This window comes from Opisthorchis viverrini (assembly GCF_000715545.1).
Source record: "Opisthorchis viverrini unplaced genomic scaffold opera_v5_200, whole genome shotgun sequence".
Lineage (NCBI taxonomy): Eukaryota > Metazoa > Platyhelminthes > Trematoda > Opisthorchiida > Opisthorchiidae > Opisthorchis > Opisthorchis viverrini.
The window spans coordinates 850,401-875,983 of record NW_008751855.1 but is presented as its reverse complement, the minus strand read 5'-3'; the positions used below and the strand labels follow the sequence as shown (position 1 = coordinate 875,983).

Genomic DNA, 25,583 nt, shown 5'->3' with positions numbered 1-25,583 from the left:
CCACAAGGTTAACGCATCTACCATAGCACTTGATAACTTAGATCACTATATTAAGTTGACGATTGTTGGTTGAAAGAACAAAACAATCGGCACATTCTGATGGATAAACAAAATAATCCAAAACAGAAAAGCGTTAGGACATCCCCGCCTGGCGAGAAACAGTACAATTTGTGGTCGCTACGAGAACAATACGCGCCTCATAAAGCATTAAATTCTCCGGTCACCCGGGAACCACATCTAACTATGTAAGTTGCACTTGGAAACAAGGGGTCAGTTGTAGGGAAACGAAATGAAAACCAGAGAGCTAGAAATACGAAATAGAACAATTAAAGACAAAAAATAACTTGCTTCAACAAGAGCTAACGATAGACATGGGGAAACGAATGAACACCACCTTCGATGAAAAGGTCAAATTTCAGTGGTAATACTAGCATGATAAACGCCAGTTTACTACTACGGTTGGGAAAAATGCGCCTTGAGCAGGTTGACCAAAGTACGGTTCGGTGGGGCGAACGTGTGACCAAATCGCTTTTCTACCCACAGTTGGCGATCTCGCAAGGTCTCGGACCAGTTACCTGGTGAAGGACAGGGGGAGAGGAACAGAATACTTGACTAGATACAGATGTGTGTATCAATCCTAATAAAACTGAATCTACCTCACTGTTCTACACTACGTATCAGTACATCCTTTGATGCTTTTTCATACGGCATGTTGTATGCTAGTTACTACGGCTACGCCTTCTGCGTTGATCAGATGCCATTCCCTCCTGATAAATAAACTTTCCTCAGGCAGGTAGCCGAAACGAAATTGGGGGGAAGCATTTCAAACCCCTGTTGAAACATCAAAGATCATCAATCGGGAGTAATGTCGGGTCATCTTCAATGAAGAAAAGGCGCAACGATCGATGACAAAATTTGACGACTTCAATTAGGTGACTGATCAGAAGTTAAAACAATAGTGTTGATATACAGCACCAGAACATTGTTTTTTTTTAAATCTTCCGGAAAGAAGCAACTCACTGTAGGATCCGAGCCCTAAGTAACTTGCCACAGAGTGCACAACGAGTCGTTCAAATGCATCTAACTGAAGCAAATCAGGAAAAGACTCGTTTTCAAGCATCCAGCGTCGAAGATCTACCTCACCCAGGAGAGAGACTGTTGGAGTCCATCGTTTCTGATCAATCCAGGAAGCGATATTATCCCCATCATCTGGTGTAATGGTGAACCATCGTCGCAGTTCCGTCTCCACACGGTCAATCAGACAAAAATCCAGAGGGGTGACAAGACGTTTTACCCTTCTAAGCCGTCTACCATCAGACGTGTGGGACCTGGATATAAGGGCGAGAAATCGCGGCGGGAGAAAGCCTCGAAGTTCAGATTGAGCTTCTGCGGATTTCGAGTGTCCTCCAGATTCTGACAAAAAAACAAAGACCATGGATAACAACCACATTAGAAAAACAAACGCTCAAAACTGTACGCCAAATCATACAATCTACTATGTGAAGCCATCCATACTTTCCACGATCATATTGGTAAAAAAAGATTTCATTACATTAGATTAGAAGCTGCCCGGCATGGTACTACACAAAGAAATAATTCACTTTCCAACAACCGCGTACACTTGTTCCTTCACAGAGTCCATAAAATTTTACACTGATTACTATGTTGAGATGAAACTCAAACTCGCTTCACATTATTTTTAGCGGACAAGCATAAAAGACCTACCTTAGCGGATTGTTGCATCACAGTAGTGGCAGGTAAAATCAATAATCTAAACCGGTATAAAGTTATTTTGGTGCAACATGCCTTTGTCCCGTAAATGGTCCACACCAATAACAAGTATCTAACACCTTATTGATTGAACTATATCAAAACAGGAGTCAGTTGAAGACAGGCGCAAATTCACACAAAAAGATGTCATCGAGCCTAGCCCAACAATCGTGGCGTCCGCAGAATAAGTTGGACATCTTGGTACAAGAGAACACATGTGCGCATGACAGCTACAACAGAACATACCACCAAATGCAAACATGAACTGCAAATGATATTGGTTGCAATAATGTTGTCAAACGCAAAAGATCTAGTTCCATTCGTTAGAACTCTACCCAAAGCAGACAAAAAGTCGTCGACGATTGAAAGTGGGCCGTGAAGACAAAATAGGTTCGCGATCAATCTTTTGCACTTTGCAAACAATATTCTCTAGGCACCCAACAGAGAAGGTGGACAAGAATCTGCACGAAACTATAAACTTTGTCTCATGAAAACGGGCTGTGCTCTAAACATCCTTGCGCTCACGGCACAATTTGAAACGATCTAAGTATCGGTCAGGTCGAGTCCTCATCTACTCGAGAACCCATTGGTGTGTGATTAAAGCATAGCTTACAGTAGTTGGTGTGCTCTTCTTGCGAATGTAATGTGATCTGACTGATGGCCACCAGAAGGAACGACGAAGTCGCTTGACCCCTTCGTTGTGTGCATTCAGGAGTCTTACTGTTTGGCCGGATGTGTATGACCTTGCACATTAGCTTCAGCTGGAGAAAATGGTATCCCTCACAAGGTGCAGGCAACGCGTGTGTCCAAGGGACATGCTACGCTCCCGGTTTGCGTGAACAAAGCACGCCCATGATGCGACACTTTAGTTGGTAACGGTCCTATCCCTATTTCACATATTATTAGGTGGTCAGTTGCCAACGTTGATATGTCACTCATTTACACATTACACTGATGCGAACAGGCGATTCAAATTTAACTGGAATGAAGAATTCAGCCGGGTTACACGTAAGTCTCCCGTCAAAATTAGATTGGTATGCAAACGAGTGTATTTCGCTAGAGTGGATATGTTTTCAGGCCTAGAAGAAGTGAACCATCTGCAAGCTTGCAGCAATCTCATCATCGCCACTGGCCACACAAGTAGTAAGATTGGATCAGTTCCTCCGGAGGGTTTAGTCTAAATATCATTCAAATGATAGCTTATATTGAACAGAATGTACGAGACCCGATGCTCTGTAAACAGCAGAATGTTCAAAATGCTGGACTGACTAATGAAAACTGTCAGTTCGAAAGGGTAATCTAAGTGTAGTTCGTCAGGGTCCTCCCAAACATGAAATGAGCAATGAAGCCGGCTATCCCACAAAGATCTGAAAGGCGAATTTTGTTGATTTCTTTCTTATTGTGCAAAACGTGATTTCTCGTTTTTCCGTTTTACGCCTGTATCCGTCCTTCTCTTTCCAACCTGAACGTTGTCATTAGTCTACTTTCACCAACCCAATACCCATACTTTGGTCTTAAGATTGTACGTCTGGAACAATTCAACTAGGTAGGCTTTGTCATCTTGTGAACCATGTGACTTGATTCGGTGTGAAATTTGAGTGGATGTGTCGTTTAGCACCTAGCTGTCCAGAACCCACTTTGGAGTCAGTGTTACTCAACCAGATGTAGATAATCTGGTATAGCTCTAGGACTTGAGAGTTGTACCATTCGTATTACTTTACTGTTGCAATCATTAAACGGAATTTGTTGATAAACCTCCAGGTGAACAGTTCAACTTTTGGGATTTCGTGTAGCTCAAAGCTGCCCACTATATTACTGAACGCATGCAACGAGCTTTATATGGTGATCACGACGACCACCAGGCATAACACTGAGTTCGTCATGTGCCGGATTATCAGACCAGAGTATTGATTTCGCCTCACACCTTGTTGGAAATTTAGGGAATGGGGAGAGTTTGCAAACGTTTATCGATTCTTACGAACATCCAGAACTGATAGAAGCACATGGGCGGTTGTGTAGACGCAACACACTACTCATCAGCAGCACATTCAGTTGAAGCGGACCACCACACACGAGACTGAGCTGGATTCAGTTCTCTTGCCAGAACCGAATTCCTGTGCAAACGAGAGTATTTTCGAAGCACACTGGTACTTTGCACTTGGGAGTGCACACTAAGGTATACTTGAACAAATGATGCGCCCCCGATATTCTGTGACACAACCACCACTTAAAGGAAATCAGAGTTAACCGCGTATTATTATGATACATTTTTGCAGAATACAGGCATTAAACACGCTTGTTGAGACAAGCTGAACAGAAAATAAGGCTCTCACAAACTTACCCGCCTGTCGTTTCCATTTTGCCCAGCAATATCTTTTATGAGTAATTTGGGATAAGAAGCCATTTTATTGACCCCAAACGACGCTTCTGATTAAAAGGAAGGTACCGAACGCAGAAGTCCGCGTGTAGGCAGTCTAATGAAAACTAGATCATTGTTAAACTACTCAATGAGGATAAGTAGAGACATTTTATTGATTTTACGGAAACACCATACTGCTGAAGCCATGCGAAGGGAAACCTGGTGCACGGAACGGATTTGCGCCTTTTATTGTAGGGACGGTATTATTCTCTAGAACAGATTAAAAACACTAGTGGTAATACAAGCAGAAGGGATTGACGAACAAAACTGTCTAAAACTGGCACTCGAAAGGCGCCAGTACCATTCCTGTCTTCATACATTAGATTTGCCAATAAAAGAACGAATGTGATATGACAGATCCCAGAGCAAAAGGTATTTTGAAAAACAAGTACTTTCCGAAGCATTATCCTCATGCAAAAACAACCTGCACCGTGGATAAGCCATCAAGACGGCTGATTGTACAAACTGTTTGGTTGTAATTGTCCTCGTAAAGACAGGCACCAACCAATGCAACACAGCTGATGCAAGCATGTACCCTAGGACGCTAAACCTAACCTGCAACCAGAGGACGCAAAAATTTGACCTGACTAACACAAGTGATTGATGGACGAGGTCCAATGTATTCACAAACTGTAAGACATACACAGGTATGATGAGCGGTTGTAGTAGTCAATTTAAGTAAACGTCACAACAGAAGGTACACCGTTTTTTATAAGCAGTCATGTGCGTACTCTACGTAACAAAATAAAAGTGCCAACCACACCGGTGTACAGCTTTTGGATTGCATTCGATGGTATCGCGTCCTGACTAGCAGTCATCCATCTATCGGATTAGTGTCACCACTGCTTAGCATTACCCAACGTGCCTGCCGTGGCCTTTGGGAGCCTGATTTATAGTGCACCCAATAAGAATCGACCATAACCGATATGCAATCGTTGGCCGACGGTGGCAATAACATTAATATAGTACAGTTGCAGCCAGATGCCGAGTTGCCCAACCATAAAACAGCCTGACGTAGTGCTATTGGTGATCACAACATCTGTCTGCGTAAAACACGACGGGCACAGGCATTCGGTGGAACAGAAAAAGATACCGGTATTCCTAAGCACCAGAAATCTACTCCGAATCAAAAGTGAGCTAAACTGAGAAAGCTAAGATGGCTCAGTGATTCGGGCGCGGAACTACTGACCCGAAGGTCCGTGGTTCGAACCCAACCCCGTGATCTCGACTACTCTTGTCCATGTTTGGATGACATGGCGGTATCCCAGGCTTTGTTCAGCATGGTAGCCAGGCACTAAAAAGGGTGTCATATATGAATGACTATTACCATGATTACTACGAGCCTGACCCACAACACGACTAAAATGAATCAACCACAAACAGGACCTAGTTTTTATACTGTTTCGTCTCACACTCCCACAGCTCCCTAACACACAGTTGAAAGGCCGATTTTCAGTTCAGTAGTCGAAAAGGACTTAAACAATGTTATATGCGGGAATTGGAAATCTTCGGCCATCTGACGAATTTATCGGGCTATTCTATAACGGCACTATTGCAAATGCACGACCAAAAAAGCTCAGAGCGCTAATCGGAGATGTTGCTAAATAAGTCAGCAGCAAACAAAACTTTTCAGAAAGAAAATCATGTACCGTGGTTACGAACGGAGACCAAAACTGATATTTGGTGAGATGGATGGTTTGCCTCAATATCATGTATATCAAGCTCACAATACCATATGCCGAGAGGAGGTGCGCCACTCAACGTGGGAAAGAGAACGACGGAAAAGTGAGAATTTGAATACAGATAAAATATTACCACGTCGCCGGGCCAGCTATTCGATTTGCAAACCACGGATGTCTTCAGTTTCATGAATCTCCATCCGAATGGATCAGTACTGCTCAGCGTTGGGATCTTATAACTCAAGGCCGAAATCACCTTGACTTATTTAAATGCGGATTACTTTTCGAAAAAGTAGTCAACCTTCATAAATTTTAAATTAGGTCATTATCATGAAATTTGACGAGGGGTTAACACAGGTGCAATCGTTAAAACTAAATTCATACCAGTAAAAACAAAGCACAGCGACGGGTGCATAGTGATTAGGTTCTGAAATAGGTGCAAGCGCTAACCACAAACGGTTACTGAGGCGGAGAAACGAAAATACGTCTCTTGGGGATTTCGCTGGTTGGGACTCATTATTAGGAGAATATACAGCAATCAGCTGTCCGCCAAGGCGGGAAGTTATTACAAACAAGTTGACAAAGCCAGGAAGATAAACTTGGGCTCGTTATAGTTAAACACACCGTACCCCTGTTTGTGTACAAACCAGGGCAGCAGTGTCGAACTGAGGAAGACGTAATGTTTTTGACGGAAGATATTAATGGTGAGTTTGTTGAAAACCCTGCAACAGTCCACAACCAGTTTCACCCTTCATTGAGCTCATCATGTGGGCACAATAACCCTAGTTGATCATCCGCCTGTCATATGGAGAAACTGGTAAAGCCAATCGTGTCCGATTGGAGTAGACTGTAGATATCTCCTTGGGGATGAAAACTAATCTAGAAATTGAGATAGCAATAACGGTGGACTCAATTGAATGTGCTGCACATACACTATCCGAATTTTTATTTGGAGCGATATTCAAGAGGCCAGAAAAGCTTCCAACAAATGACACCACTGTTAAGATTGACGGAAACCCTTGGACGGCCCATTCACCGCCGGTTCCACTCGTTTTCGATTTACCAGCCCGTCTTAGGTAGATCGTCCCACCAAGCGGAAAAATATTTCAGAAGAGGCGTTCAGCCTGCGAAACGCAGCCTCTCGAGTTAATGTGAGTTGACAGCTTTTCCCGAGCCTCATCCGTGTGACTAGTTTGAAGAATCGAAGACCTGTACAGACATACCGCCCCAACCATTGACAGTGTGCGATAGATGGACTGCTGAAGATGTCGTAATACGGACTGCTGGAGTAAGGGGAGTTCTTGAGAAACTTAGAAATCATCGGGTATACCATACGAGGTACTTTTAGAACGATCTTATGATGGTATACCACGCTCCCAGAACCGCAAGTCACAAAGAACGGGAACATTTTTCAAACTGCCAGTTGTAGGTGTTACTTCAGTAAGTATGCTATTCAGCTTGAATAAGTAAACACAAGTTTGCGAAAAGATTTGCTGACCTTGGGAAGATACCACAGTATCCGATAATTCGAGGTCACGCTCTCCGGTAGGAGAAGGACAATGAGGTAGTTGACTTTTGGATTTCCGGTGATGGCCACGTTTCGAACGCCGACGACGAGTGTTGGACTGTGGACGTCGTCGGGTCAGGTGATCGAGCACATCTTGACTGGCAATCGGACTATGACCGGAATCTGAAACAGATTCCTCCGGATCCGAGTCGCTCGTATCAGACTCGGTGTTCGATCGACGCAGAGAACGTAATAAGCGTTCCTGCTCCGTTTCCGAAAGACTCACAAACAAGTCCCAAACAGCTCGAATGCTGTTAGCAGGATGTTTTAAAAGGATGGAGGATAATTAGGCAGGCGCTAAACAGTCGGAATGTATGCAAAATAAAAGCCCCTCCGTTATTTACTTTTATGAAGTATGATAGACAAAGTGTAAAAAAGTTTGTCAAATGCGAGGACAATGCGAATGTAATGAAGAACACTGGAGGAGGAAGTAAACCGATCCTCTTCCAAGGGTAAAATAGCTTTACACACCAAGCACACTCAATTGCTTGCCAATTTGGTATTCAAGGGAAACTCAACCGAGTCTGTCGTCTATCATATTCTTCAACTAAATGTGCTGCACAAAGGTCACCTCATGTTAACTTTACATCTTTGAGCAGACTAGTGGCACTGGACTAAGCTACGGTTCACAGAATTAGTGTCAGATAGTTAACTTTTCATTAAATCAGTCGGATGAAAATCATTACTAATTGCAGACAAAAAGTAAGTTGGAGGACCGAATGAAGTGAAGCCATTGGGGAATCTGTAAGAGGATCTGTATGCCGGTATCAGGTTGGCCAGAGAAACGGTCAACATGACCTAGCCAAGTCGACCTCCAGTACCGAAACCGCCTAGCTTCACGGCCACACGATCGAATCCGATTCAAAAACTGCTGAATAATGCTTTCGGTATTCCATAGTGTACAACTGAAGGCTAACGCAAGCCGAGGTTATCCAAGCAGCAGACTTCATTTAATTCACTTTAATATTTTCAGTTTCAATAAAGGCAATGACCAGCATTAATGTTTTCGGGACCTCGCTGTCTGACCAACGGTTGAAATGGCTACTGGTTAATGCAAACAATGAAATAAAAGGCTACAATTGGTCGCCATATTGCAAGCACAGAGACTTGGAGACTTCGTTGTCGGTGCCACCCGATTCCTTTCTAATTAGGTGGTGTAGAGGGCAGCTCAGCGAATGCGTCAAACGATTTGTGTCAGAAAACAAGGGCAGACTCAGACTTCGTACGAGCTTTTGACAGCATAATACCGGATTTCACAGACGCACTGAGACCAATTGGGCTGTTGTCAAGTAATACCATTGGATCGATAGTGATAGTCTATTAAGTACTCCGTAGTTAAAATGAATGATCACGTGACCGGTTTCTTTAGTGTGTGGCGTAATCGGGCCTTGACCCAACCAGTAAGTATGGTGATAGCCCTCCAATAGGAGCGTTTATGTTTTCTCTTAGCAAGTTACCATTCCGCGCATCCCAGCTGGTCCGCTTAACATCACAAAAAAGAACTCAAAAAATTGCAGCTGATCACAAAGCATAACGAACAAAGTAATCAAATCTAGTACTGGAACCTGCAGATTATTCACATTGTGATGGGGTAATTTAAAACAGAGAATAAGTGAAGTTGTGAGAGAGGAGGCTTGAGCAGTAGCGTGTTTTCACTTACCCGTTGTGCTGTACGTAGCAGGCTGATGACGACACGATGGCCGATAAGGCATGACAATAGTTTTAGGTGTGATGTTGCACGCGGACTAGGACGCCGTCAGGGTGCCCACAACTAGGTGGGAGGATGATTAGGGTCCTCAAGCAAAGTATTTGACTCAAAAGCCTAACCTCAAGACAGTGGATAAATGTCGGCGTACTACCATAGTTGTACACACTTTTTAAGATATGAGCTGCAGTGCCCGTTCCAACCCTACAACCTGGAGAACGATGAGACTGAACTTGTCAGACGGAAGATATCAGCAGTAGTCTGTCGATCCCTCACCCTAATGAATGAAGTAACTATACTGGCCATGGGACAATATATACGGCATGAAATTATTGGTATTTGTGTAATTCATCAATCTCATGGTGCTACTCAAAGTGAAGTTTTAGTTTGACTTTAGGAATAGCGAGTAACTTTTATACCTTCGACAAAGGACTGCGAATGACATTCATCAGTTTTTGAAACGCCGCACCCAATTCTAAAGCTAGTGTTCCTCCCAGGTGTTTGTGGGAATTCCGCAAATCCACTGATCATGCGACACGTGAACGACCTACTGGAGGCCAGTGATATGATCTGCAGAAGTGACAAGTGTGTACGAGATCACACATTCGCCCGTTTTTATACACATGTGGCGAAGTGCTGATCGATGGAATGGTTATGTCCAATAACCACATCCACCACAAGTCGACTTACTGGTCCGCTAAACCACAAGCACAAACACCCGATATTGACTACGAACGACAACATTCGGAGTGGTGTGCTAGTTCCTCTGTGAACAGCTGACAGTACGCCGCAAACAATCTTCACGACGGAGACATCTGAAAGCGGCAGATTCCAACGACGAAAAACAAGCCGGTCAGCACGGCGGCTGCACGTGCACGGGTGCAGTGTGACTGTTACGTATGGGACGGCTCAGTGTAGCACGGTGTTTTAGTGGGTCATTTGCTACTAAGCGGCGAGTATGAAGTGATCCCAAGTCACATGCTCAGAAGCAGAAGAATATTCTTCCGGTTCGTCAAGTGTGACACATGAAAGTAAGCGCCATCATGTGACCAAATCTACTAATCAAGAAATGTAACCTCATTCAGGATCAATTTTGGGATAAAGCATTCGTAGGTATGTTACGGTTGTGAGGAAGCGATAACATCAAACGGGATCCATCAAATTTTTTATGGGAAGCAGACAAGCAACTTAACATATTGGACAGGTTGCGACCTAAAGAGAGAGATTACGGTCAGTAACGTGTACGTTCCAATGTCGCCAAAGTCTGAAGAAAGACAAATGGGCTGTGGTCTTGACGGTTGACTGGAGAGTCTTCGTAGACAAGTCCACGAATAACCACGCAAGTATTATGGTGATGCATGACGGCATTCGGTGGGGCCCGGAATCGCGTGAAACGTTTTCACATGATAAACTAGCTGTGGTTTGTTTGTCCCATAGTGTACATCACATTTTAGGGTCTGTAAAATCAATCGGACGACAGACGAACTACTTTCCAAAATATTTGCCCCCGCAGCGTCTAGCTGCATCGAGTCAGCTTGCAATTAATCGGGCCGTGGTAGCACGTGTGGCCAGTTCTTCGATTGCATTCAGCACTAGTGTGAACTGTTCTCCTGCTGAGTCCCGTGCGCTCGATTGAACACAAGGACAGAATCATACTTAAAATTTACAGGAAAACGGTAGTGTATGCTTACCTGTCGTCTTCGAACAATTTGGCGAATGCGGAGCAGTGAGAAATACTATCAGGCCAGGCCACCACTGCCAAGTCCTCTCCATCGGTTTCGGCAATAGCAGACAGTGTGTTCAGAAACGCCTCTAGAAGAACAAACACCAACAAAATGAAATCAAAACAAGCGGCCCAAGGAGAAAAGATCTGATCAGTTTATCCTATTCAGAATGTTAAGGATCCACTATGAGTACAAGGCTGAACGTGCATAAACACTGCCACATGTCTCTTCAGAAGTCCAAGAATTCCATGTGGAGATGCTTAGAGATTTCATCGCCGTTCTAGTCGGCATCAGCATCGATAGCAGAAGGCAGCAGATGAAAGTGCGAAGGGGTTACCAAAAAACGACGAGAAAATCTTCTTAGTAGGAAGACAGACGGGAAGTGCACTGAGTCACTGAGTAAGTCGGCCAAGAAGACAGCAGCTTAGACCAGTATCAATAAATATATAGCCGGATAGTGAGTCCGAAAAAAGGAGACCCCTATGAGACAGGCTTCAGTATTACTCCCATTTAGTCCATGAGTGTAAGTGGGCCTAGATATTTTAAATGAACCATTTAGGGCATCAAACAGAGTGTGTTATTGATCATAGGTGACTGCTTGCCTTTTACTTCAGCTGGGCACCTTCGTTGCAAATGCTCCGCTTCCGTAACCAATTGGGAGGACATCATCAGTGTGCATAGTGTTAGCGCCTCGGGGACAAAATGTTTGCAATCAAAGGCATCAGATCAGCAAACAGAACTGCCAGAGCGACACTTCAAAAAGCTGGATGCAAGAATAGTAATGTATCACGTCAACACACACATTTCAACTGCAACCTGAAGGGCCAGGTGACCTTCACCAAGTATTCAGTGAATTATGAGAAACTCGAATGGCGTCAAAAAGGTCTCAGCAATTTCAGTGGTGTGTGTAATTTTAACTACGCAAACCGCTGTACTATGTTAGATCCGCGCTGGTTTTCGATGTATGTCCAAAGTGCCCCAGAAACTCCACTAAAGGAAAAGAACTCATCCCATATAATCTAAATGCTTCAGATCTCTGATGTCAGAAAGGATCATGCCAAAGTAAAACGTGAGGAGTTTGACCTTCTCCGCCTCAAATGGAAATTCGCAATAGCTGCACTACTGCTCGACCGATACGACCACTGGTGGTCAATTATTTCAAGTCTTTGTATTGGGTCGTCTAGTTCTGTTCATACAACAAGGAGATGACAGTATACCTTGAGTGATTAGTTAATGAAGGCGAGTTTTCAAAACCGCCGTGTCGTTCCGTGACTGCAGTTTGTGTATAGTCTGTGCTGGAAGTCTCTAATAAGCGGTTTTTCTTTTGCATGTCCTGTGTTCGTATGACTCCGCCGGTCGTGCGTAATGTGAACTTGTCGGTGAAAGGCAGCGTAAACATGTGTGATTGGCGCTGTCGTATGCGTATGTGATGCAACGAGATATAGAGAATAATGATTTACGTACGATCGTCAGTTTACATGGTACTGCATTTGCGCAGTTGAAGCCCAAGTACTACAATAGTGGGTACTCGATGAATTGTATTACCCCAGTTGTTAGGTCATCCGTTGCACACACCTGGAAATCCTTAGATAAATTAGTATTTCTAAGGGGAGATAAGGCCCAGCTGTTCGTACTTTTTGCCCTCAAAAAGCTTACTGATATTTCATTCCGGCCAGGGTAATAAGACACGCTTTGGTTGATCACAAAATTTGTCTTTTAGTTTCTACTTCCCCACGATTGCCGCCAGAAAAGAATGGACAAGTACACTTTACTCAATACTGCCGAATCTTAGATGAAACTTCTGATGGGTCTCCCAGAGAATACAAGTATTTAAATGAGGTGTGAAGGAAGTTACCTTTACAAACCGGTCACGTGTATACAAATGAGTAGTGGAGTTAAGTCAGGTTGGCCCACATCGACAGCATGTCCACGAGTTCTCTTTCAAAAGACAAACGTGAAGTCTTCATTCGAGACTTGTACGCAGAGATTCTTGTGCACATAATTACGCTAATGCTCCTGAAACGGAGCTTGGGATGACACTTTTGCAGTTCAAGATGAGAGAGAAAAGTAGTGAATGGCCATATCAAGACTTGGACAAGTTTTAACACTTCGTCCTGTCAAGATGTCCCGGAGATACGTAAGGGATATATTGCCGGAGAAGGACAGCATTACCATACAGTGCTTGATGGCGATAAAGTTAACTTTCACTGGGTCATAAAGAACGCATGTGAAGGGTGCAATGGTGTGATTAGGGCAGCAGCAGGAATAATGGCTAGATTTCTGAAAGGAAAACATGTAAGGCAGTAAAACGCCTGAAAAGAAACTCAATCGAAGGGCTTCTAAAAATACGTTCCTATATAATCGTGCCTGAGCAGATGCGAGTACAACTTGATCTCGAGGTAGTTAATGCACTTCGTTTTCGTTGGACAAGGCTAGGTGTAAACACAATCTCCAAGCGCTCGGTTGGATTAAACGTGAGGGATAAACTACGGACAACAACAAAGGCACAGATATACTTTTGATTCGATGGTTAGAGAATAGGTTGTACTAATAATGACACCATCAGCATAGTCCCTTGTGATGCTTGAATCATGCAGATGTAGAGAACCCGGATAGAATGTGAAGGGAGAGGATGAGGAGATGACTTCCTGAGGCACTTCACGCATCTAAAATAATGGTCGACCTTCAGCTATTGGTCTGTGCATAGTGCGACATATAAACTCAGTTGCAAGTCAAGTTGTTTTTCACAGGAGACTCAAGTGAATCTCTCGTTTATGATGTTCGAAGAGTTTTCAGCAACCTTGTTGGTAGTTTCCTTTATGAAAATATACTGCGATATCTCGAATATCGTGCCAACTGAAACATGAGGCCGCCTGCGTGCTGCATGGTCAGTTGAAGAACATAAACGGGAGATTCACTCGAGTCTTCCGTGAAAACTAAATTGATTTGCAAATGAGTGTATTTGTCTAGAACAGGACCTCCTCACACTCTTCCAGCTTCCACACATGAAAACCATACAGGGCCACAAACTATTAATATGGACTAGTCGTCGTAAGGCGGTTGGTCTATATGCTGCGTTTTGTTATAATTCCACCAATCGTTATCTGGACCACCATTCAACCAGGCAGACTGAGCTTGAAGGTTGGGGCGCTGGGAGTCTATGCAGTAAAAGCCAAGACAAAAGCTTATGGAGGAACCTAAGCGAACCTCCTTCTTGTCAGGGTTGGAGTGGCCAAATGTACGGATGAACAGATCGCGACGTAGAAATCAAGCTTCAGGTGTAAATGAACCTTTTACTAACCTTGAGGTATACCGTCTACCACCGCAGGGAGGTAAAACTCATCCAACCAGTTTTACAGGCCCTAGTCAACTTGATTAAATCACGAAACTAGTGGTCGATCCTACGATATATGTTTCTAGCCTCCGCCAATTTGTTTCGTTTCTAAAACGCCATCCCTTACCGTTGGCTCTTTGGCGGTGCGAATTACCGCGTACATATGCAAAGTTTGTGGGTGAAAAACTGAATTGTGGGAAAAAGGATCCAAAAACACGTGAGCAGTACCTCACAGTCGGGGAAACGCTGAGTCCCCCTCAACATCTCACGACCATACGACCATCCGAATCAAAATTAAAAATGGGGCAAAATTGCTCGTACTGTACTCGGGGGAACCCAACTGAAGATCAGAGGTACACGTAGGGATGCATTTAGAATATGACCTGCTATTTGACAAGGTTTCATAATTCACAACTAAGAGTAACCGAAACTGACGTTCCTTCTACTTCAGCAATTCGATGTGACGTTTGTAACATTGGCGAAAAGGCTCAAACACAAGCCGTTAACAAGACATTTTAATCATGAAAACTCTAAAGGTGAATCAAATAATTGTTAAAACGGGATGCTGACCACCATATCGAAAATAACAAAAGGGCTGACACAACAGGACTAACTGGCGAGGCAATAATGGACTTGGTATAAATGAGCTAAATACACAACACTCCGAAAGGGAAGACACAAATCTATGAGAAACCATTCCAATTATTGGTAGTAGTAAACAAACAGGTTTAAGAACCAATGTCTGGGTGACGAAAATAAGTACGGGCATGAGTAGGTTGAAACATCTCCGAGTTTAATTGCAACGTTCCCGAGTGGCTGATGGAATCTCACTCGCGATTCGCTACCAGATCCTTCTAGAGAATAGCAATAGAACATAAAAATGGAAACCCGGAAACCTCATCAGTTGTAATAATCAATAACTCTGAAGGGTAGCCACGGATTTTGGATAGACGTCCTATAGTAACAATAATGTCCAGGTGTGACACCCTCATGGCGCCTAGCTGCCATACCACTTGAAGGGAGTACGAGGGCTGAGATACTACCAGGTTGCTCAAGCTAGAAATGAGCCAATGTCTGGGTGACGAAAATAAGTACGGGCATGAGTAGGTTGAAACATCTCCGAGTTTAATTGCAACGTTCCCGAGTGGCTGATGGAATCTCACTCGCGATTCGCTACCAGATCCTTCTAGAGAATAGCAATAGAACATAAAAATGGAAACCCGGAAACCTCATCAGTTGTAATAATCAATAACTCTGAAGGGTAGCCACGGATTTTGGATAGACGTCCTATAGTAACAATAATGTCCAGGTGTGACACCCTCATGGCGCCTAGCTGCCATACCACTTGAAGGGAGTACGAGGGCTGAGATACTACCAGGTTGCTCAAGCTTAGAAATGAGCGCTCCAGATGCAAGGGTCAGGTTCGAACCACGAAGCATCCGGTCGGTAATTCTGCGCCTTAGCCATTGAGCTATCTGGAAATTCCACTAATTGGACAGGATGACTGTCTCATATATTCCCAAAGCCTGAACAATTATGGGTGATTAGCTTTCAGAACTGAGAAGTTCACAAGGTAGAACACTACAAAAAGAAAATCGAACTTCGCAAGAGTGGAAGAAACTCAAGATATCTCCGCTATTTGGAGTGGTTTAAAGAGGAACCTGTAATGGAAATAATACTTCAGTCCGTACCGAAATGGGAAAACAGCAAAAGTACCATACTCCACTGAATCAGAAATGGGGTCACAATCAAGCGATGTACAGGTCTAGCCATTCGTCTGTCTGTACAACACTTTAAGCTGATCGAATATGACCACTCACAGATAGCTCCACAACAGAAAAAGCCAGCTATGCAAGCTAATGGGAAACTGGATTCAAACGAATACGCTGTGAGGTCTTCACGAATTTCTGTATCACACGAACGTGATTGTCCTTAGGAATTGTCAGAAAACTTATAGGAAATGGTATGCAGCCGATCTCAGTAGCTAGCTAGCTGTTCCTTCTTTGCCGGAATGCTTGACTAACGCTTGTCTGAAATTGTGCACTGGGCTTTTGTCGGATGAATTTCACAAAGGATGTTGGATCAGTTCAGCTGATGGTGTCTTGCTTCAAAATGATGTTCAGGTGTTTTTATTCCAGTGGCGCTGGGCGGTTTATGCGCCTCACCCCTGGGTGCTTTTTAGAGACAGCTTTTAACAATAAGTCCCCATTCCTTTCCTTCTTTTTCACTCCTTAAGAGGGTTTTCTCCCTCGTGAAGCAGTCAAAAACTGCACCGTGCCAGTGGAAAAATTGAAAGTTTGTACATCATATTTGTGTCCGCTTCATTAATGACTGAAAACAAACCATCAGAAATCAGTTTATCATAAAAACAATCACCCAGTTGACTGTATGGCTTAGAGTGCGGTTCACAGGGTAACCAGAGATGTTCCCCAGACTATGGTTGATTTGGAATATATTCAAGAAATATTAAAGCAAAGAACAAAAAACCCCATTACAAACTAAGGCTCACTCCAACGCATGTCGACATCTATCTAACCTAAATGTAGCCTTACATCGGAACTAACTAACTCCCCCAAAGAAAACAGAAAGAGAGCTAGCGCCCAGTAGTATACGACACTAAAAAAGCCACATGTTGACTGAGTAAGTACCGTTTTCGTATCTCCGAGTTGCCCTTGCTCCCCGATGTACCACTCGATTAGATGGATCTGCAACTGGCTTGCTCCGCTTCCCGAATTTCTTCGGTTGGTATGGATGGACAAGCGATAATTCTGACAGGCCACTCTCTGATCCTGTCTCGAATTCCGAGTAGTGCGATAGGGACTGACAGTCTAGGGCGGAACTAAAAATAAAAAAAGTTTCGAAGGTATCTTTTCTGCTTTGTTGCTTAAGCTATAAATTTATGGGCTAATAGCCAGTTCAGATCTTCCAACTGCATATCTATCATCTCTTCCACTGGACCATCCTGAGAGGAAATGGAAATGTGGTAAAACAACTGACCGGGAAAAAGTAAGAAGTGGTGTCGAGCAAACTACCTCTAGTGACTGAAAAAAGAGGAGCAGGTCACCAACGGGTAGCTTCGGGGAATTCACACCAATATAAGTGAACGTTATTTCTTATTGGGTATAACTTACGGCTTGAATGATTCGTCATGACCCTGTGGGAGACTGGATGGAAGGCCACACTACAACGGGTTATCAACCAATCCCGACAGTCTCAGGAAGGGGGGAATTCATTCTCTAATGTCAAGTACGTTCTACCGAACGCCATAACTACGTACCTGTTCTGTGGAGTTGCCAAAAGGCCCAAACAGATGGAGCCGCGCATCACATACGAACCATTTCCATTGAGAAGCTGTCAACACTTCTCACAAACTGGCAGAAAAGTTGCACCACAATCTTGACCAATGAGATGAACTCGAATGTTTACTCGATATCGCCATCTAAAGTGCCTAGCTGTTTTCACGGTTGGTCTGTTTCTTGAGTAGATATCGGTGTTACTCTCGTTTGAAAATTATTATTGTTAGACCACACCAAAAAGAAAACATTGGGCTACAATTCCATTCTTACAAGGTCACATCATCAGTGGATATTTCCGGCTGTCCGGGGTATAGAATCCAAGCATATGACAAAGGAGATGCTGGAAGCACCGGAACCAGCATGGACAATACGGCTGGGTGAAATGTGTCACGTGGTGACTGTCCACTGACTTCCTGTGCTGGATGTTCAAGGACTAAATGCTGCCGAATCAAGCGGATGTACTCCTAGGATTTGGGCTTATTAGTCTGTAATGAATGGCTTCCGACCATGCGAATGGCGGTGGGAAATCTCGAAATAACTAATGTAAGTGTGTTTTAGTTCCAGTGAATATTAGCGTATCTGGCTCGATCGAACAACAATTTAGTGCATCGCCGTCCGTTTTTATTTTAGTCGCCCCACTCCCTTGTCTATCCGGTAATACATACGACTGACTGTCGCCGAAAATTCGGATTGATTTCTGTGACAAATACGAGCAAGGGATACGGGAGATTCTAACATACGATGTCACCCAGCTTGACATGAGTAGTCCAACCTAGGCCTGAGTGGTATGCTGGTACCTAGGCCGTCGCACTGCCACGGAGTTGCTTAGTCAGTACACAACGGCCAAAGGCAGCAACAGAACCACCTGATTTATTCCAACACAAAGCGTTGATTCAAAAAATAATAATAAACCGTTCAGCTGTAGCACCCTTCCGGTGTTTAGCTGCCATGCTACCCAAAGGAAGCACGAGGGCTGGGATACTGCCAGGTTGCCCAAACCTAGACAGGGGAAGTCAAGAGACAGAGGTCAGGTTCGAAAAAGCGTTGCTTCGATGCTACATAGACTTCACTTCGACTGGCCTAGTCATGAACCGGTTCACAGATGTATCTATTTGACTCGGACGGATTTTCAGATGCAACCATCGGAATCATTTACCATTGACTGGCGATTTAGCGTTCTGCTGATGGGTTCCAAATAGGACACCATGAGATCAGGACATGAAATGTTAAAAAAGGATGACCGGAATCCATATATCAGGGGATAATGCCGTTGGCGCAATGCTATCATTCATAATACCATACGGAAATTGTCAGCAACTAGCACGGTTCGGCCAAAACAGAACGTGGCGAAATGCACGAAATCGCCGTTCACTGTCACAGAACTCCTCCAGCTTGACTTAATTTTCACTGTAGGGAGTGAGACCAGATCTCAACGGTTGTTGTTTACCAGTTGTTTACCAAAGCATTGTATGACTTGGCCTGTGTACCCTCTAAAGCTCGTAAACCGGTTCGTGTAACATTGGTACCAGGGTTCCCGCTGCTCATCTTTGACTATTAGACTCGAAACGCAGGCGGAAGCGGGTACTATGGGCGTAAAGTCGTGCATTACCGGTGAAACCTTAGTGTCATCTGTTTGCAGTTCCAAGCAACACTTCCACAATTAACCGGGACCGACATTTATTGTTCTATTCCAGTATGTTCTTTCATTCAAGTTAAATGTTCAAACCACACCCAGGAACATTCCGAAAAAAACTAGGTACGCCGAGCTCCTCACTCTATCCAAAGGAGCATTTCACCTTCGCACTTGGTTGCTTATAAACACCATGTTCTCTACGATAGATACTTCCGTGTCGGAATGAGTTATTCGTGCGATCGCGGCCTTTTGAGAACGGAAACGTTCGGGCTTTCCAGGACTCTGAGTATGTAGAAGGGCAGGCAACCTGGATTCTGACTGGTGCAGCTGTGGAGACTTTCCTCAGGAGGCCGATGAAGACGGCCGTGTGGGGTTAGAAGGAACCTCAAGGAGATGGATTGCGTCACGAAGAAATTCCTCGTTAGAGTTAAGCAAACCACCGGGCCGTCGGGGGCTATGAAGCGGTTCAAGATAATCAGGTTGGAAGTGGGTCGCGACCCAACGGTCTGTAAGGCTAAATTGCAGGGGCAGCTAGACCCCAGTTTGCCGAACTTGTGTAGGGTAAGGCGTCAACAGTTACAATCGAAGTAGTTCATCAGTTGCTACTCATGAAAGCGTCTGGTCGTCGGGCGTGTGGGATCTGGTTCATTTAGCATGTTAGACAACGTAGGTGCGATTAACCGGGCTGAAACTGGGTTGCAATCAATACAATAACGCACGCTACAACGCAGGCAGTAATTGAAGCTGATAAGAAGGTTGTGCCGAGACAGGGTTCTTACTGAGAGAGAGAAGGAATACAAGCTATAAGCAAACCGTGAGCAGTGGTAGTGGTTTGGTTGCAGCTGAAGGCTGACGGGTCTTTGTTGCGTGCAATGCGAACAGGTGAACGAACTGTATAGCATGAGTCTGTTGTCAACCGATACACAAAACAAACACCTTTGGAGGCAGATTTTCTCAAAAACGCAGAATCGGTTGTAGGCGTGAGGCAAGGCGGCTGATAACAAATATGATACGGCCGAACTCGAAGGTTAGTTCAGCACAACCGAGAACGAAATGTCATCAGCCTTCCGATCTGCATTGATTCGTGAGAACAGAATGTCATCGAGGAACTATTCACGGATGACGAGGACCCTTTTGGTTTTTGTCCATGGAATGGGCAGAAATCCCCACGTTTTATGAACCGCATCAGATACAGCCAAATCTACAGGACAAGTTGTCGAGAAGGTGCGAAACGTGCAGGAAAATGGAACATTCGAAGAAACTAAGTATATCTAATTCCCCAGTGATCCTGGATAGGAACGCGAATGGAAGTTTTCGATTTTGCGTTGATTTCCGCCGTTCAAATGGACGGATCCGAAATCCATACGTCCCGTAATTCGCAAAGATTTCTTTTCGCTCCAGTAGCCCAAACTTTCAATGTTTGATTTGCGTTTGGGTTTCTAGTAGTTGACCATCAAGTGAGAGGATGGCGAATAAACGGTATCTATGGTTGAGAGGATTTGAAATTAATTCAAGAGAATGACGTCTCGCCTGCCAGCGGTGCCATTCATTTTTCGGTGCCTGACGCCGAGTTCAAAGAGAGGGCTGCAAATAGTTATCGTGCACAAAGATGAGAGCGTTGTATACATGGAGCCGAGACGTACTGTGGGTTTAGAAGTCGTCATATGCGAATCGATGGATCCAAAACAGCTCGTTCAAAATTCAGTGACAATACCCAATTGTGAAGTTGACCAAGGAGAAGTCCAGTCACCGCCAGAGAAACTGATGAGGATTGAGAACTATTCATTCCCGAATTCGAAGCGGTCCTCATGGCAATTTTCAAGCCACACAGGATACTGTGTCCGGTTCATTAATAATTTGAACCCCATCAAAACGAAGTTTGAGTGGACCGGTAAGGGACACGAAGCTTTCGAACGTATGGAGAAGCAGACACTAGAACATCAACTCACTCCCAAGCTGCCCAACCCAGGAGGATATTTACCATCGTAACGGATGACAGTGACCGTGGGACTAATGCGGCCGTAAAGTGGAAAGGCGGGTTTGTCAAACGAAAGCGTTAATCATTAGGAATTTTGGGCGACGGACTGGGCCTCACCACCTCTCCTGGAACAGAGGTTTCACAGGAGGACCGACCACAAAAACCCTTCACTGGATCAGAACCACAGAAACGAGGTGAGGGAGGGAAAAGTGGATATGTGAGAGGAAAAAGGCATGTTCAATAGTCTGTTCCCGCCTACCTACCCTACTGTATGCAGCAATTAAGGCAACCCGGCTGATGCCACTACTCGATGGTCAATGTTGGAGACGATAATCTTTATGTGGGATTCGTGGTCGCACGTGGGCTGGGCTAACGCCATGGCTCTCGGACCTAGATACGAAGATGATTCGAGTTCTTGATCAAGGTCTTCTGCTCTAAAGCTTAACCGCAAGGCAGCAGTGGTTGGCGTGAGACCATCAATGCCACTTACATTTTTAAGGAACAAGTCACCACACATGTTCTAACGGCCAACCTGGAGGACCAGGAGACTACGTTAGTCGAACTTCTACTCATTCACCAACTAGGTATGAGAACCTGTGAATATCACACAGCTTGCACTTGTTCTTGTACACTTCACCTCATCTCGTAATTCTCAACAAGCTTAGGTAATGGAGCGCATTTCCTGGACGCCAAATTATCGTCCTTTTCCACATGGTGTTCATGTCCTGACTGCAGAATACCATCTGAAGCCGAAACGATTTCATAGAGCTGACGTCCAAAGACGCTTAACATTCGAATGGCTTTCAATGACACTTCCCTCCTATCTAGATGGGGTCCAAAAGATGAAGGGAATGTCTGTTTGGTGACACCTGCTGAAATGGTACAGAACAAGACCCAGTAATGCACAAGTGAATCCACGGAGCGATTGTCCTAATTCTCGACGGAAGTTACGCTCGCGACGGGTGGTTTTTGCTCCATTTAAAAGGTGCGTCACCAAAATTCAAACAGATTTGAGTTCCGCTTTGAGACCAGGTTCCTCATTGAGGAACGGATCAGACAAGATAAAGAAAACCACGCCGACGAGAGCAGCAGCCAGCAAAACATCAGGAAAAGCAGTGGACTACATTGATCCGATTTGTAGGTGTCACTTCGGAACATCGGTATCTTGGGATTTGTTGAACTTAGGCTCGGTGTAGCCCATCGAGATGTAATACAGTGGTAACTCCCATGATTCATTAGCTGAAGACCAATGGCCTGGAAGAAAGTGAATATGAAGAGCCGACACGAACATTGTTCTGGGAGCTAGGGTGCCTACAGAGAGCCGACGGTCTAGCCCCACCCAATGTGAAAGCACCCGTTACTAGGACGATCAAGTTTTTCTTAGAGTAGACTGTCGGCAAGAGAGTCTTGGCAACACTCACAATCTGAGTCCGGTACGCCTAATTATCCCATTAAAATATTCTGAATTGAACCCAAAACGCGCCTAATTGTACAGAAGAGATACGCGTTATTCGGCATTCGCACACAGCTACTCCTTTTGGTGTGTGTCTGATACAGGTGTATCAGTCGAACCAATAGGATTAGACCCTTACTAATTCCATGAGGTCATCAACTCCCAGTGCAGTGTCTGATAATTTTTGAGCTCAGGCAACTTATTCTTGAGCCCTTCCTTATGGACATAAGTGTTTTCTGGATTACCTCCCTTTTCTTCTTAGTCTTTCATAAGACCTACTTTCCTCGTGGCTGTATGATAGTCAAGCCTCAGTATGTAGTACAGGTGTACTGCTCCCAACGACGATGGTTATTATAACGCTCTAAAGCGACCCCAAGTATAACAGCATTAATTGGAAATAGAATAGTTTTTCTGATCTCAGTAGCAATAACGAAAGTAAGAATGGGAAAAATGGCAATAGTCATCCGGAAAAATGCTGGTGCAAAGAGAGGAAAGTGGACACCTCAGAAGAGCAAACTCATCGAAGAAGCGAGAGGTCATGTCCGGGGTGGAGATAGTAGCTTCATAAAATGATCACCGCATAGACACACAAACTAAAAGACCCGTGGATAAAACATACCTCATTCTCACTTTAGAAAGAAACAGGGGCACTCCTGGAGGCTGTGAAACACCAGCTCAGAATGCTGGAACAAAGAAGAGTAGTTTGTTAGACCCCCAAAATGCTTCTACCGTAAACAGAAAACTCGAAGACGTAAATTAGAAACGGAGTACGGGGAAACTACAACTAATCTTGTCTCAGTGTCTGAAAGTCTGTTCTCTTTAGTATTTCCCAAATTATTATAGTGTTGTGGTTGTCTAATAGGCCCGGGAACCACTAAAGAAACTCACGCATGCCCTTGAAACAGAAGTCAGAAGCGCATGACTCACAAACACCATCACATCACAATTGACAGTAATTCACAGTAGTGAATAGTGGTGCTTTACTGCCACACCATCACGAGGATGCTATGAAGGTCACTTTTTTCTCTACAGAGCGTCAGAGGTTATGTCCGATCCAAATATTTAACCCTTAGGAGGGCATCGTATAGGAACTGCTGTAGCTACGTGCGGCAAGCCCAACGATAAAAGACAAGGTTATTTTCCCAAAAACTTTCGCATGTGTTATTCTGCCTCTGGAACCTCAAGGATCGAAATGCTCCCGGAAAGTGCAACTGAAAGCACTGAGTAAGCAGTGACAATACCTGAAGAGGTAACTCAGTAAATAAACTAGTTGTTTCTACCGCACGGCCTGGTGTGTGCATCCCACCCAAAGAGTAGATTCTGCTAAAAGAGCGGGTGAGATCAACGCAGGGTGAGATGGCTCAAGTGCCCGGAGCGCGAATTTACTGACCGGAAGGTCCGTGATTCGTAGCCGACCTGTGCCTCTCGACTTCCCCTGTCTAGGCTTGGGCAACCTGGCAATACCTCAGCTCTCGCGCTACCTTCGGGTGGCATCGCAGCTAAGAATCGGAAGGAATCTGGAACACGTAGACGACATCGTTCTCGTCTTCGAAGAAAAGAAGGCGTATGCGGATGAACTGACTAAAGTCCTTTAGTATGTTTTTGTATCCACAAAATGTAACGTCACGGTCGTGGACATGCAGTCACTGAGCCCACCACTTACAATTCAAGGGGGAGATACTCGAAGTTATCGAGTGTATTTGTTCTGATTGCAATGCGACAGACAAAGTTCACGCATGAATCTGCAAGACCCAGGTAGCGTCCCTGAATGTCAAGGGACGTGTGTATTAGGCTACAGTGCGGGCTGCTTTGCTGTATGACTGTAAGACTTCACCTGTTTAAGCAGCAGCAATGAGACGTCTTCAGGACTTAGAAAAACGTTGTCTCAGAACTGTAGCTCGAGTTGGTTGATGCCAGCGCACCCATAAGGAGTCAATTATATAGCAAGTTCTCGGTTGTGCAGCAGGAACTCCCATTAAAGAATGTATCCAACACTGGAAGCTGCGTTGGTTAGGCAATGTACTGCGTACGCCGAACCATCGTTTACCGAACGGAGTGCTGTTTTCCGTGTTCAATGCAGAGTGGCGGAATCAGAGAGCTGGCCAACCTTTGACCTGGCAGAGGGATATGAAAGAGATTACGAACCCCTTGGATGCTCGCCTACCACGATGGGGACGCGCTGCAACATACGGTTGCTAATCGATGCCAATGGCGTTCGTTGTCAGTTTCTATCGAGATTACCTGAATGAGTGTCTAGAAGTGTATGTACCCCAGAATGACTGTAGTATGCTGTCACTAAGTCCTTTACCCGCTCACCTTTATTTTTTCTTCACAAAAAGGCTTTCAAGTAAATCACGCTTGTACGGCAGCGTGGATGCTATGAAGGTCACTTTTTTCTCTACAGAGCGTCAGAGGTTATGTCCGATCCAAATATTTAACCCTTAGGAGGGCATCGTATAGGAACTGCTGTAGCTACGTGCGGCAAGCCCAACGATAAAAGACAAGGTTATTTTCCCAAAAACTTTCGCATGTGTTATTCTGCCTCTGGAACCTCAAGGATCGAAATGCTCCCGGAAAGTGCAACTGAAAGCACTGAGTAAGCAGTGACAATACCTGAAGAGGTAACTCAGTAAATAAACTAGTTGTTTCTACCGCACGGCCTGGTGTGTGCATCCCACCCAAAGAGTAGATTCTGCTAAAAGAGCGGGTGAGATCAACGCAGGGTGAGATGGCTCAAGTGCCCGGAGCGCGAATTTACTGACCGGAAGGTCCGTGATTCGTAGCCGACCTGTGCCTCTCGACTTCCCCTGTCTAGGCTTGGGCAACCTGGCAATACCTCAGCTCTCGCGCTACCTTCGGGTGGCATCGCAGCTAAGAATCGGAAGGAATCTGGAACACGTAGACGACATCGTTCTCGTCTTCGAAGAAAAGAAGGCGTATGCGGATGAACTGACTAAAGTCCTTTAGTATGTTTTTGTATCCACAAAATGTAACGTCACGGTCGTGGACATGCAGTCACTGAGCC

The 25,583-nt window shown here is 44.6% G+C and overlaps 1 protein-coding gene across 1 annotated transcript; it reads right to left on the bottom strand.

Moving 5' to 3' along the window:
* T265_08051 (hypothetical protein) lies at positions 1-24,534 on the bottom strand (the record flags this gene model as incomplete). The annotated part of the gene is made up of 8 exons (XM_009173745.1): positions 1-575; positions 1,021-1,413; positions 7,367-7,686; positions 10,832-10,952; positions 16,847-17,037; positions 23,949-24,104; positions 24,240-24,378; positions 24,438-24,534. 8 exons carry the CDS (start codon positions 24,532-24,534, stop codon positions 454-456), a joined length of 1,539 nt encoding a protein of 512 aa, XP_009172009.1.
* Between the last annotated feature and the right edge of the window lie 1,049 nt (positions 24,535-25,583).